This window comes from Ranitomeya imitator, chromosome 2, assembly GCF_032444005.1.
Source record: "Ranitomeya imitator isolate aRanImi1 chromosome 2, aRanImi1.pri, whole genome shotgun sequence".
Taxonomy (NCBI): domain Eukaryota; kingdom Metazoa; phylum Chordata; class Amphibia; order Anura; family Dendrobatidae; genus Ranitomeya; species Ranitomeya imitator.
Genome location: NC_091283.1, coordinates 116,029 through 130,717, shown reverse-complemented (window position 1 = coordinate 130,717; position 14,689 = coordinate 116,029). Strand labels below are relative to the sequence as shown.

The 14,689-nt window shown below is 49.6% G+C and overlaps 1 protein-coding gene across 3 annotated transcripts in view; it reads right to left on the bottom strand.

The window, feature by feature from the left end:
• The window catches only part of SYTL4 (synaptotagmin like 4), a 185,663-nt gene that overhangs the window by 96,268 nt on the left and 74,706 nt on the right, over positions 1 to 14,689 (bottom strand). For all 3 annotated transcript variants that reach the window (XM_069746070.1, XM_069746071.1, XM_069746074.1), the window contains one exon: positions 125 to 340. In XM_069746070.1, coding sequence (XP_069602171.1) covers positions 125 to 340 — 216 coding nt within the window. The remainder of the gene's footprint in view (positions 1 to 124; positions 341 to 14,689) is intronic.

Sequence of the window (14,689 nt, the reverse complement as noted above, 5' to 3'; positions counted from 1 at the left end):
AGATCAGAGGACCCCTTTACGAGAGCGACTATCTGTGATCTCTGCAGCTCCATCTCTTATATTTGATTTTACAAGACTTTGAGTGATAACAGAACTTTATAAACTGAATGTACATGGAACTCACGCCTCCTTGATGCAAACATTGCACTTCCATCCTCCAGCTGAGGTCTCCATCCGACAATCTTTGCACACTAGGTGGTTGCAACTCCGACAAGTGTTTGTTTTAGGGAGCAGACGTCCCACATTCTGCTGACATCGGGCACAGGCGCGATCACTGTATCGCTGACTCCCCCTCTTTGCACCTTTTCTCCTTATATCCAGAAGCTCATTTTTTAATCTCCTATGAAGAAAAGACTAAGGAGGTGAAATACTGCAGATGTGAAGGACTCGTGATGGCAATACCAGGTTACATCTGTCGAGGAGTCTTAGATCAACATGTATAGCCCTTATCCCAGGTGCAAACACAGAGATCTACCTCCCAGCGAAGACGTGCGCACTCTCCTGTACAGCAGGGGTGTCAAACTGCATTCCTCAAGGGCTGCAAACAGGTCATGTTTTCAGGATTTCCTTGTACTGCACAGGTGATAATTTAATCACCTACACACATAATGATTGCAGCACCTTGTGCAAAGCTAAGGAAATCTTGAAAACACGCATGGTTTGTGGAATGCAGTTTGACACCTCTGCTGTACAGAGATTATTCTGTCCCCATAGCAGTGGCAGGGTTTGCGTCTGTAGCATTGGAGTCCCTCGTTCTGGCCATCTCTAGCACCCTGCAGTTCTTGCCCTGTTCTATGCTGATTCCTTGAAACGTACAGTGTAGACTGTGTGACGACATCATTACTCTGGTTGGTGCCAAGACGCAGTTCAGAAGGGGTGTATGACAGAGCGATCTGTGACGTAGCAACGATCCCGCTAACGATATCTTTATGTGTGACAGCGACCAACGATCAGGCCCCTGCTGGGAGATCGTTGGTTGTGGGGAATGATCAGGACATTTTTTTGGTCGCTGATCACCCCGCTGTTCACCTGTAACCAAAGTAAACATCGGGTTACTAAGTGCAGGGCCGCACTTCCCTGCACTGTGTCGGCGCCGGCCGGCCGTAAAGCAGAGCACAGCGGTGACGTCACCGCTCTGCTTTACGGCCGGCGCTTACACAGTGCAGGGAAGCTGACGGCGGGGAACGTGACAGACATCGGAATGTAAGTATGTAGTGTTTTTTTTTTTTTTACTTTTACAATGGTAATCAGAGTAAATATCAGGTTACTAAGCGCGGCCCTGCGCTTAGTAACCCGATGTTTACCCTGGTTACCCGGGGACTTCGGCATAGTTGAAGACAATTTCAATGATGCCAAAGTCATTCCCCGGATCGTTGGTCGCTGGAGAGCGGTCTGTGTGACAGCTCCCCAGCGACCACACAACGACTTAACAACGATCATGGCCAGGTCGTATCGCTGGTCGTGATCGTTGGTAAATCGTTTAGTGTAACGGTACATTTATGTGAAACTAGCCTCAGGAGCACCATTTGCTGGGGGCATTTACTTTTCAGGACTTTGCACTATAGGGTATCAGAGTATTAATAGTGTTTTCAGGGGGACTCATCAGGCACAGTAGAAGGGGCAGGGACACGATGAGGAGCTTATGCTGAGGAGGTCAGGAAGATAATGGACAAGAGAAGAACGTACGTCTGGAAAAACCCTGTATATGGAGTCATACTTGGAAAAGCCTCATTTTCTTGGCTGAAAGGAGAATTGTTATGTTTGCTAATGACAGGTGTTATGAAGGCAATCCAGAAACACAGTGTGCTTAGCGATCAGAGCGCACACAGTGATCTGACAAATACCCAAAAATACAAGAACGAGCTCTGAGACGTGGAAACTCTGTAGACTGCACACCTGATCCTATCCTAAACACAACTAAAAGCGGCTGTGGATTGCGCCTAACAACTACCTAGGCAACTCGGCACAGCCTAAGAAACTAGCTAGCCTGAAGATAGAAAAATAGGCCTGACTTGCCCCAGAGAAATTCCCCAAAGGAAAAGGCAGCCCCCCACATATAATGACTGTGAGTAAGATGAAAAGACAAAACGTAGGGATGAAATAGATTCAGCAAAGTGGGGCCCGATATTCTAGGACAGAGCGAGGACAGTAAAGCGAACTTTGCAGTCTACAAAAAACCCTAAAGCAAAACCACGCAAAGGGGGCAAAAAAAACCCACCGTGCCGAACTAACGGCACGGCGGTACACCCTTTGCGTCTCAGAGCTTCCAGCAAAACAAAAGACAAGCTGGACAGAAAAAAAGCAACAAAAAAAAAGCAAAAAGCACTTGGCTATACAGAGCAGCAGGTCACAGGAACAATCAGGAGAAGCTCAGATCCAACACTGAAACATTGACAAGGAGCAAGGATAGCAGCATCAGGCGGAGTTAAATAATGAAGCAGTTAACGAGCTCACCAGAACACCTGAGGGAGGAAGCTCAGAAGCTGCAGCACCACTTGTGACCACAGGAGTGAATTCAGCCACAGAATTCACAACAGAGAATAAGAGGACAAGGTTTCTGTAGAAGGGAAGTGCCCCAAAATGTACATCTTTATATAGAGGTGTGTATAGTGCATGTTTTGTCTATATATATATATACGATACGATACGATACACTTTATTGATCCCGTGGGAAATTATGGTATCACAGCAGCACAACTTAAATCTACTATATAAAGCTGAATGTGTGTTTGGGACACTGCGGCTCATGCTGCTGTCCCCTGACTGCTACGCCTTCCCCACGCTTGTTGGTGAGAGATCTCCCATCGAGTGAGGCAAGGCTGTATACGGGGTTAACTCCCCGAGGAGGGGGCAGGGCTTATCTCCTGCTCTTGGCGCCAGGAAGCGCCGAAATCACATCCGATCCCAGGACCCGGACCTGTTGGGCTGCCGATGTGATGGACCCGCTGGAGAGTGCGGTGAGGGAGAGGATCGGCAGGGAAGGCAGCGCTTGGCTAGCAGCTTTGCTGACCAGGAGCGACTCCTTCCCTGCCATGATGCAGGCGGCGGCGCCGCCGGAGGGTCGGCGCTCTCGCAGAGCCACCCGGCCTCCGGCACGGCTGAGCCCGCCAGCGATTTAAAAAAAGAGAGCGCGCAGCTCTCGTGCGCGCGCCCCTGCTGCTCTCGGCGCCAGTGGGACGGGAGGAAGTGCACTGCAGCAGGTGGGGGAGACACAAGAGTCGAGGACTAGCGACTTAAGCTTTATTCCCCCTTCTGCCCCGGGCACAATAAGAGGGAGTGCAGGACTGCAGGTGCCAGCAGTATTAGCCGGAGTTGGGCACCTAACTAGAAACAGCATGGGGGGGAGTTCAGGGAACATCAGCTTCCTTGCAGGACTCGGGCACGGCAGGAAAGGAGGCTGAGGCTCCGCAGGGAGGTATTCCTCCACTTTCAAGCAACGCAGGGGAAGCTAATGATAATACTGTCAGGGACAAGGATGGGGCAGCTGTAGCACAGCAGAACATGGGCTCACCCCACATAATATTAGCATCAGGTCAGCACGGTGCATACTCCCAGACTAGTATAGGGGGCGACTCACAGTTTCCACCTTACCCACTTATTTTTAGCACACCGTATTCACAAATACCGGGCGGGCAAATTATTCCCTCGCAGGCGGCGGTAGGGGAACACCAGAACGCCTCAGCGTCAATATCACTGATGGCAACCGGTGTTCGTGCCCCAAGTCAGGGTGCTGGCACCCCGGCTCTGGATAACAGACAGAGTGCGGGTATCCGCCCCGCGCGCAGATCATCATCGTCATCCCCTAGAGAGCATCGCAGAAGCAGACATAGGAAGCGCGATCGTCATGGTAGCAAACGGCGTTCATATAGATCTAGGTCCAGCCGGCGTAGCAGACGGTCTAGAGCTTCGCGTTGGCGCTCGCCCTCTTCATCCGATAGTTCTTCAGGCAGGTCACACAGGCAGGAGTCCTCTCGTCGTAGGTCCATACAGCGCATGGAACGCCAAGGTCCGTCGACTCCCGTGGCACGGGAAGTAAGCTGTCCGGAGGCCAATGCACCGATTGGTGAGTACCCCTTTATCGGGGCATGGGGAGGGGAGAGAACCAACACCAATATTTCAGACGCAGTAGCAAGTGCGGCCACAGGGGCCAGGATCTATGTCAACCCAAAATTGCTACAACCAGCGGGACCTTGCAGGCAACCCCCTCCGCCCCGCCCAGAGGTGTACAAGGATGGCCTATTCTGTGGGGTCCCTCCGTTAGGAGCTCACTTGGATAGCGCCATCAAGGAACAAATTTGGGCTAATGATTTCATTGACATATGGTCCCTGGTCTCCACGGACCAGCACTCGATAGATAGAGAGAGGCGGTTGGGAGAAAAAACATATGAACGTAAACCAAAAGTTGCAAAAACCATCAATAATTGGTTGCAAGCGTTTGCGGTCCTGGGATGCGTTATGGGGGAAAAGCACCCTGAAAGGTGCTCCGAGCTATTTATATACCTAGATAGCATCTACAACTCCTATAAGGCACACGGGGGATCAGCATGGTGGAAAGATTTCCGCCGTCGCTTGGCCGCCAACCCCCAATTAGGCTGGGGTATGAAAGCCACGGATTCGTGGCTCCGCTTGATGATGGCGCAAAGAGCAACCCAATCCTTTCACGGGTCCGCTGCCGGGTCCGGTAACAACGCGGCAGCAACAGTCATGCGTAGACCAGGTTCATGCTGGTTATTTAATGAAGGACACTGTAAGTTTTATGGGCTCTGCAAATATAGACATGAATGTTCAGCGTGCGGAGGCCCCCACCCTGTGGCAAAATGCACACGACCACCCCAAAAAGCTAACTCCGGAAAAAATCCCTCTACAGGTGAGGTTAACGACGCCAGTGAGCGTAAAAAGAATGGAGCCGTGGCTGGACAAATATCCCAATAAAGCGGCTGCGGCGCAACTGCGTTTCGGTTTCTCATATGGTTTCTTCATCCCATTTAATTGGTCCCCGGAGCCACAATCGGCCACAAACTTACAATCCGCAAAGGAATTACCCGACGTACTAGCAGCGAAGTTGAACAAGGAAATCAGATTGGGTCGCTTTTGCGGTCCCTTTAATTCCCCACCTTTTCCTAACTTGCGGGTTTCACCCTTGGGTATAGTTCCCAAAAAAGAGTCAGGTAAATACCGATTAATTCCTCACCTGTCATACCCCAAGGGTATGTCGGTTAACGATGGTATACCCAGGGATGAAACAGCCGTCACTTACATTTCCTTTGACAAAGCGATCGACTTAGTCAGAAGCGCGGGCCCGGGGGCCCTTATGGCAAAATCGGACATAGAATCCGCGTTCCGGCTGCTTCCGGTACACCCGGACTGTCACCACCTACTGGGAGCTAAATTTGAGGATCTATACTATTATGACACATGTCTTCCCATGGGGTGTTCTATTTCCTGTTTTTATTTCGAATTATTTAGTACGTTTTTAGAATGGGTTGCTCGCAAAATCACTCGGCAAACCGCCATCACGCATTATCTCGATGACTTTTTGATAGTTGGTCCAGCTGGATCAGATGTTTGCTCCACAACCCTAGCCCAATTCAAAGATGCCATGGAACATTTTGGGGTCCCACTTTCCCCTGAGAAAACGATTGGGCCAGTATCAGTGATCACATTCCTCGGGATCGAAATCGATTCGCTCGCCATGGAATTTAGGTTGCCGATGGAGAAAATTAAAAAACTGCTGGATCTCATCAGCGGATGTATTTCGGTTGGTAAAGTCACATTGACGCAAATGCAGTCAATGCTTGGCTCCTTGAATTTTGCCTGTAGGGTCATGCCAGCGGGCAGGATCTTCTCGCGCAGATTAATGATAGCCACGAGAGGAGTGAAACAAAGCCACCATAGAATCAGGATTACAGCACATCTACGTTCTGATTTAAACACATGGAAGCTGTTCCTCAACAACTACAATGGTAGGACTTGCTTTCAGGAGTCAGAATGCTCAAATGAGGACATGGGTTTGTTTTTCGCAGCGTCAAGCCAAACTGGTTTCAGCATTCGTCTGGGTAACAAATTGGGTTCAGCGAATTGGCCTGCTTTCTGGGTTTTCAGGAATTGGCATGCAGAGCCAACCCTGATTGACCTCCTTCCGGTGGCAGTGGCCATGGAAATCTGGGGTTCACAATTGGCCAACAAGCGTATTCGTCTTCACCTTAAAACCGTTAGCGGGGCTCATGCCATCAACTACCTAGCATCTCCTTCATCGTTGGTGCTAGACCTAATTAGGTTCATAGTATTGAAATGCTTAACATTTAATGTTTGGTTTAAAGCGAATGCACTAATCGTCAGCAATGAGAATGTGTCTGAGTTACTAACTGGGTCTCACTCGCAGGATGTACTGGGACGGCGCACTCAGGAGCAATTGGAGGAGGTGGATTGCCCACATTCGATCTGGGATGTCCTGGGGACCTGATGCCGCTAATACGATCATCGATATCCCCGTCAACCTGGAAAGCCTATGGTAAGGTGTGGGAGGAGTGGTGCCTTTTAGCAGAAGGAAAACCAGTGGGGTCTTCAGAGGAGGCTCGAATGCAGGTGACAATGGTGTTCTTATCCAAGATGTATGCTATGGGAGTGTCGGGTTCAGTGGCACGCAACCGTATGTCTGCGTTAGCGTTCCATTTCAAGCTGCGAGGCTGGCCGGATTCCACGAAACATTTTCTGGTTAGCCAGATACTAAAAGGTTGGCGACGAGCGAATAAGCACGGTGATAACAGGCGTCCTATATCCTTTGATTTGTTAGTGAACTTGGTTAAGGCAACGGAATCTGTTTGCGATTCCAAATACGAAGCTGCGCTAACATCAGCGGCGTTTGGCCTAGCATTTTTTGGGGCCATGCGGGTCAGTGAGATTGTTCCTACTGCTTTGAATAAACCAGGTGGCCTTAGGCGGGAGGACATTCTGATTTGCAACGACGGTCTAAGGATTAGAATACGTAAATCCAAAACTGATCAAGAAGGTAGGGGAACTTGGTTCCCTATATTTGCCATCAACAAGGACATATGCCCGTTAATGCTAATTTTGAATTACATGCGAGTTAGAAAGGATGGTTCTCAATTTTTCGTAAATGAAAATGGGGTTCCACTAGTGTCGGGCCAATTTTTAGCTATATTGAGACGTACGTTGTCAATGGTGGGAATGCCTGCAGCAGAATTTGGGACTCACTCATTTCGAATAGGCGCAGCAACAGAAGCATCTAGAGCGGGTTTGTTCGAATCAGAAATTCAAAGGGTGGGTAGATGGAGATCTCGCTGTTTTAATAGATACATCAGGCCTCACTTATTGCTATAAAATTTGGGTTGTTTTTAGTACTATCATAATACGGGAGCAACTTCGGTAATACATCGGGTAATTTCCTTTGATTGTCGGTTATTGTCTAACTGTATACATTTTATTCCCAGATGGGGTGCGACCCAGTGTCTGGATAGTGGGTCACTCATACGTCTATTGGGCTGCCCGCCGCGCTGAATTGGGCCCAGGAGGGCGATCCCTGGGGTTCAACGATGTCGACGTGATATGGCGTGGCATGAGAGGCATGATGTGGTCCCAAGTCCTTCCGGAGGTGGTTCATATCGCACGGGTGGCTTCATCCCCCACCATTGTCGTCATCCATGCTGGAGGAAACGACCTGGCTTCGTCCCCACTGGCTGAACTACTTACACTGATCAGATCAGACATGGACAAGTTTCCGAGTTTTTTCCCATTGATGCGTCTGGTCTGGTCCGAAGTTATCCCAAGGCTGGTGTGGCGGGGGGCCAGGGAGTTGAATGCCATGGAGAGATCCAGACGCACGTTGAATCAGAGGATATCGCGTTTTGTAAGGTTTAAAAATGGTATAGTTGTTCGGCACCATCGGCTGGAAGGGGACAATTCCGGTTTTTTGCTTCCAGACGGAGTTCATTTGAATGAGGCGGGAATAGATATCTTCCTCAATGGTATTAGAGAAGGCGTGGTTCAGGCGGTGCATTCATTGGGGGGGGTCGTAGCTCTCTAGGTTCGCTCCTCCTTGGCGGAAGGGTGGAGTTATTGTTGGTGGTGAAGATACCTGCCCGGGAGACCGGAAGGCAGTAATCTCCCTACACCCCTGTTCTTGGCAGATACTGCCGGTTAAGCTGCGACCAAAAATATTTACCCAAAGTAAAAGATGGAAATGTTATGAGTATATTTCCCAATAAAGTTTTAAAAGTTACGATAACTGTTGTGTGTCTCACTTGATGGGAGAAAACTGTCATGGGTCGTAGCAGTCTTTGGGACACTGCGGCTCATGCCGCTGTCCCCTGACTGCTACGCCTTCCCCACGCTTGTTGGTGAGAGATCTCCCATCGAGTGAGGCAAGGCTGTATACGGGGTTAACTCCCCGAGGAGGGGGCGGGGCTTATCTCCTGCTCTTGGCGCCAGGAAGCGCCGAAATCACATCCGATCCCAGGACCCGGACCTGTTTCCCACCCTCCCTCCCCTTTTGTTAGAGGTTTGTTAAGTTGCAGCTGTGGAAGGGTGGAGTTTTTGTTGGTGGTGAAGATACCTGCCCGGGAGACCGGAAGGCAGTAATCTCCCTACACCCCTGTTGTTGGCAGATACTGTCGGTTAAGCTGCGACCAAAAATATTTACCCAAAGAAAAAGATGGAAATGTTATGAGTATATTTCCCAATAAAGTTTTAAAAGTTACGATAACTGTTGTGTGTGTCACTTGATGGGAGAAAACTGTCATGGGTCGTAGCAGTCTGTGTGTGTGTGTGTATGTCCGGGATTGGCATCTGCACCGTCGCAGCTACAGCCACAAAATTTTGCACAGTCACACGTCTGGACCCCGAGAGCGTCATAGGCTATATTGTGAGGCGAAATTTTAACCCCGCGCGTTCCAATTCACCAAACAATTTTGCCCCTATCTACATAATGGGGAAAAAAGTGAAAGGAAAAGTGTTGGAAGCGTCGCAGCTACAGCAACAAAATTTTGCACAGTCACACGACTGGACCCTGAGAGCGTCATAGGCTACGTTGTGAGGTGAAATTTTAACCCTGCACTTTCCAATTCACCAAACAATTTTGCCCCTATCTACATAATGGGGAAAAAAGTGAAAGGAAAAGTGTTGGAGGCGTCGCAGCTACAGAAACAAAATTTTGCACAGTCACACGTCTGGACCCTGAGAGCGTCATAGGCTACGTTGTGAGGTGAAATTTTAACCCCGCGCTTTCCAATTCACCAAACTATTTTTCCCCTATCTACATAATGGGGAAAAGTGAAAGGAAAAGTGTTGGAGGCAAATTGACAGCTGCCAGATGTGAACAAGGGGAGTGAGAGCGATGGCGCCAAAGAGTATATACCGTACAGTTGCTAAGGTGGGACCCCGACATGGGATACTCACCACACACGGGGATATGAACACACACACAAAATGCGCCACTCACTACCACGTGCTTGAACACATATACCACCCTCAGCACACATTTCACCACACATACACCAACCTCGCCACATAAAAGTCGAAACACAAAAGTCGCCGCTCAAAACTCACCACGCGCAAAACTCGCCACATGCAAAAAATAGGCTCACGCAAAACTCGCCACAAGTGCAAAACTCACCTCATGGAAAACTCGCCACACGCAAAACTTGCACATGCGGAAAAATTGCCACATGCACAAAATTTGCAACACATGCAAAAGTTGCCTCACACAAAACTTGCCTCACACGGACTCTACAATCCACACAAGTGGCTCAGGTGGTGCAGCTCATCCAGGATTGCACACCAATGCGAGCTGTTGCAAGAAGGTTTGCTGTGTCCATCAGCATAGTGTCCAGAGGCTGGTGCGCGTCGGGTGTGTGCGCGTGTTCAGGACGGTGAGGCACCCAAAGGTAACGCTTATTAGTATCTTTCCCTGAATCACACATTGTTTGCACATAGCACTTTATTATCTTAGTAACATAGTAACATAGTTATTAAGGCTGAAGGAAGACTATAAGTCCATCTAGTTCAACCCATAGCCTAACCTAACATGCCCTAACATGTTGATCCAGAGGAAGGCAAAAAAAAACCATGTGGCAAAGAGTAAGCTCCACATTGGGGAAAAAAATTCCTTCCCGACTCCACATACGGCAATCAGACTAGTTCCCTGGATCAACGCCCTATCAAGGAATCTAGTGTATATACCCTGTAACATTATACTTTTCAAGAAAGGCATCCAATCCCCTCTTAAATTTAAGTAATGAATCACTTATTACAACATCATACGGCAGAGAGTTCCATAGTCTCACTGCTCTTACAGTAAAGAATCCGCGTCTGTTATTATGCCTAAACCTTCTTTCCTCCAGACGTAGAGGATGCCCCCTTGTCTCAGTCTCAGGTCTATGATTAAAAAGATCATCAGAAAGGTCTTTGTACTGTCCCCTCATATATTTATACATTAAAATAAGATCACCCCTTAGTCTTCGTTTTTCCAAACTAAATAGCCCCCAGTGTAATAACCTATCTTGGTATTGCAGACCCCCCAGTCCTCTAATAACCTTGGTCGCTCTTCTCTGCACCCGCTCCAGTTCAGCTATGTCTTTCTTAAACACCGGAGACCAGAACTGTGCACAGTATTCTAAGTGTGGTCGAACTAGTGAACTAGTGGGCTTCTCTGCTGTATATTACAATCAGGTTGTCCGGGGTTACCGCTCAGAAGTTCCACTCCTTATTACACTGACTTCAGGTCAGTCCCAGGTCCTCAACACAGACCGTCCAGGTCTACGGTCTCCAGGTGCTTCCAGGACAACTCCACTCCCAGGAGTCTCCAACACCAACCGTCCGTGCTATGTCCAGCAAGAAGGCTCTCCAGCATGGAATGGTCTCTGTGTGCATCCAGGACATCCCCAATTGGAACCGTCCAACACACAGCCCATTCTGCAGTGTCCTGCCAGGACAAACGGAAGTGTGTCCACCCTGACAGACACTCACACACTCACTCAATCTCTCTCCTACCATGTGCTACACACACCTCCTTTACATAGGTGTAACCACACCCAGGTACCTGTCACATGGCTAGTCAGGTGAGCGTGACATCACCACAGGTCCTTACACACAAAACCATCTTACGTGTTCAGACACACCTCTTTGGCTGGGTTTGTAGGTGACTGAACCCACCCATCTCTCCAATCACCTGGAAGCCTTCCCAATGTAAACAAACCCCTCAGCAATAGATCTGCTTGAGCAAAACATACCCAGGCTTCCATCACAGGGCCATCCACCTCTGCGATACATACCATCCATCATTCACATGACCAGTCGCTATGCTACATATTCCCCCCCTCTGCCTAAAGCCGTGGGGGTTTGGCACTTTCTATTACCCGACCAGAGACCCTTCTCTGTCGTCCCTGACAATCAAACCGTCTGTCAAACATTTCCGACACACGCTTTGATAAGGATGACCCCTTGTCATTTCTTCTGCTACAGGATCTCCCGCTTAGGTCACTAAGCCGTGAGCTAAGGGAGGAGTCACTGCCTCTAACTCTTCCATCTGGCGTCAACATCTGAATGGGAGTCACCACCACCCAATCGGTCATCCTGTAACCTGCAGTCGGCCCTCACACAGGTCACAATTTCTGTTATGGCTACCCCTGCCATCCTGACTTTACCTTGGGGAGGACTATCCTTCCCCTGTGTCAGTGCCTCCGTCCGCACAACCTCATACTCAGCTCTAGTGGTTGCTACTGGTAATGACACGTCACAGTCACCTTGCCTTACCAGTCGAGAGAACCGTCTCAGTCGGTTTTGGGCATCACACATCAACATCTTCTTGTTTGGTTTGCCCCGCCCTCAGCGGTCACCATGTAGGCCTTGAGCTTTGGCCCTTACGTCACAGTGTGTCTGTGTCACCAAACCTTTAGTCACTACACTTTTGCTACAAGGTCTTCCACCTATGTCACTCATCCCTGAGTCAACTTCAGGCCCCACTCCATTGGTGGCCTCCTCCACTTCTTCACAAAGTGCAACTGGTACCAATTCTTTGCACCCTTTACGTCTCCAGTGATGGGAAGACTTTTCCTTTTGGTGGGGCTCTTCACTGTACTCCCTAACTTCCTCAGAGTCACAGTCACCCGCATAGTCTGTGTCATACCCCACAGTATGGTGAACCCCCAAGTCACACTCCTCCTGGGCGTCAGCTCCACACGGTTTATCTACCACACCACAAACAGTCATTTCGGTGTACACATTTGGTGACATCATGTTGGTAAGTTGGGCAGACGAACCCTTCACACTGGTCACCCCGATGTCTGACCCGTCAATTTTGGGACCCATTACTGACTTAACGTATACCCCTGCAACAGTAATAAGACTTCCACCCTCCAGCTGTAGAGGAACCCCCTCCTCCCACAAGTCTGAGGATAACTTACAGTCCGGCCTACTATCCAATGATGCATTCACCACCGCCTCTTTTTTCCGCCATCCCTATTAGGGTTACCGCCCCTTTTTGGACTCCACCCCCTTTTGGGTTACCGCCCCCTTGTGGACCATTTTCTCCTTTAGGGCCACCACCCCTTTTAGGGACTCAACCCCCTTTTGGGCAACTACCCCCTTTTGAGACGCAGCCCTTTTTGGCCAACCATAATTATTTGGGGTCACCACTCCGTTTTGGGTCTCCACCCCTTTAGGGACACCACCCCACTCTGGGGTACACCCCGTGGACTTCCCACCGTACCCTCAGGCCCCAGTTCGCACAGCACACCAATGTGACTCTGGCCCTTTAAGAGTCTGCACACTCTAAACCAGCAATGTCTTTTTTTTTTTTTTTTCTTCTTTCTCTTTTTTCGCTTTGCTGCAACTGCAGCTACACTTCACAAGGCTCTGCACCGCAGATTTCGTAGACCCGCCGATCCACAGCAAGCCGCTTGTCACCTTCGTCGACCCGCCGATCCACAGCAAGCCGCTTGTCACCTTCGTGACCCCACCGAGCCACAGCAAGCTTCATGACCTCACTGAGCCACAGCAAGCTGACTCTCAGGAAAAAAAAACTCAGTCTCTCACTGACCCCAGTCAGCATAGCACAGATTTCCGTCTGTTACACACCCGGCTTTAACACAGCCCAAATATAGTTTCTCACTGATCCCGATCAGCATAATACATGGTTTGCAGACCGTCACCCGTTGGCAACTTCACGGGTTCCTGGACACCCATCAGCCTCAGAGGTGCCCAGACACAACAGTTTTCTCACTGATCCGGCTCAGTATTTACTCACGGTTTTCAAGACCGTTACCTGTCATTACCACACAGGTTCCCGGATCCCTCTTCTCCTCAGAGGTATCCCATAAACAGCAGTTCCTCACTGACCCCGGTCAGTATTTACACACGGTTTTCAAGACCGTTACCCGTCATTGCCGCACAGGTTCCTGGGACCCTCTTCTCCTCGAAGGTATCCCACCAACAACAATTCTCACTGACCCCGGTCAGTATTTACTCACGGTTTTCAAGACCGTCCACTCTTCTGGCTCAGACCAGCCAGCGCTGCAACATGTGCTCTTCGGATCTTTGCCCGCATTCGAAACACCAATTGTAGCGTTTCACCCGCTACGGGTCTTGGGGATACTCGCTTGGCAGCAGGATAAACACTTCAGGAACGATATCTCACACATCAGTCCATATGGTTTATTCAAACTCCACATAAACCAGACAGGGTACGGTCCATTTCATTACAGCCATGAAACATTGGACAGTTAACGTAGCAGATGGGCTTCTCTGCTGTATATTACAATCCCGTTGTCCGGGGTTACCTCTCAGAAGTTCCACTCCTTAGGGTTACATACCCAGGCTTCCATCACAGGACCATCCACCTCTGCGATACATACCATCCATCATTCACATGACCAGTCGCTATATATATACTCAAGTATATGCCGAGATATTCAGCCCAAATTTTTGGGCTGAAAATCCCCTCGGCTTATACTCGAGTCATGATCGGCGGTGGAGTCGGCGGGTGAGGAGGAGAGAGGACTGTCATATACTCACCTACTCCCGGCACTCCTGTCGCTGTCCCTGCCTGTCCCATGGTCTCTGGGTGCCGCAGCTCTTCCTCTGTTCAGCGGTCACGTGGTACCGCTCATTAAAGTAATGAATATGGACTCCACTCCCATAGGGGTGGAGCCGCATATTCATTCCTGTAATGAGCGGTCCCACGTGACCGCTTACTACAGGAAGACGCTGCGGGCGCCGGAGACCATCTGTCCGGGAGAAGCTGCCAGGGACCACGCCGGAGCAGGTCAGTATTTTATAGTCACCTGTCCGCGTTCCACCCACCGGGCGCCGCTCCGTCTTCCCCGTCCTCTTGCTGTGACTGTTCAGGTCAGAGGGCGCGATGACGTATTAGTGTGCGCGCCGCCCTCTGCCTGAACAGTCAGTGCAGTTAAACGGGACGCTGAGGAGCAGCGGGCAGCAAGCAAGGAGAGGTGAGTATGTTTTTTTTTTTATTGCAGCAGCAGCATTACATGTGGCACAGCTATATATGGATCATCTTATGGGGCAATAATGAAATGTATGGAGCATTCTATATGGCACAGCTTTATATGGATCATCTTATGGGGCAATAATGAAATGTTTGGAGCATTCTATATGGCACGGCTATATACGGAGCATCTATGGGGCAATAATGAATTGTATGGAGCATTCTATA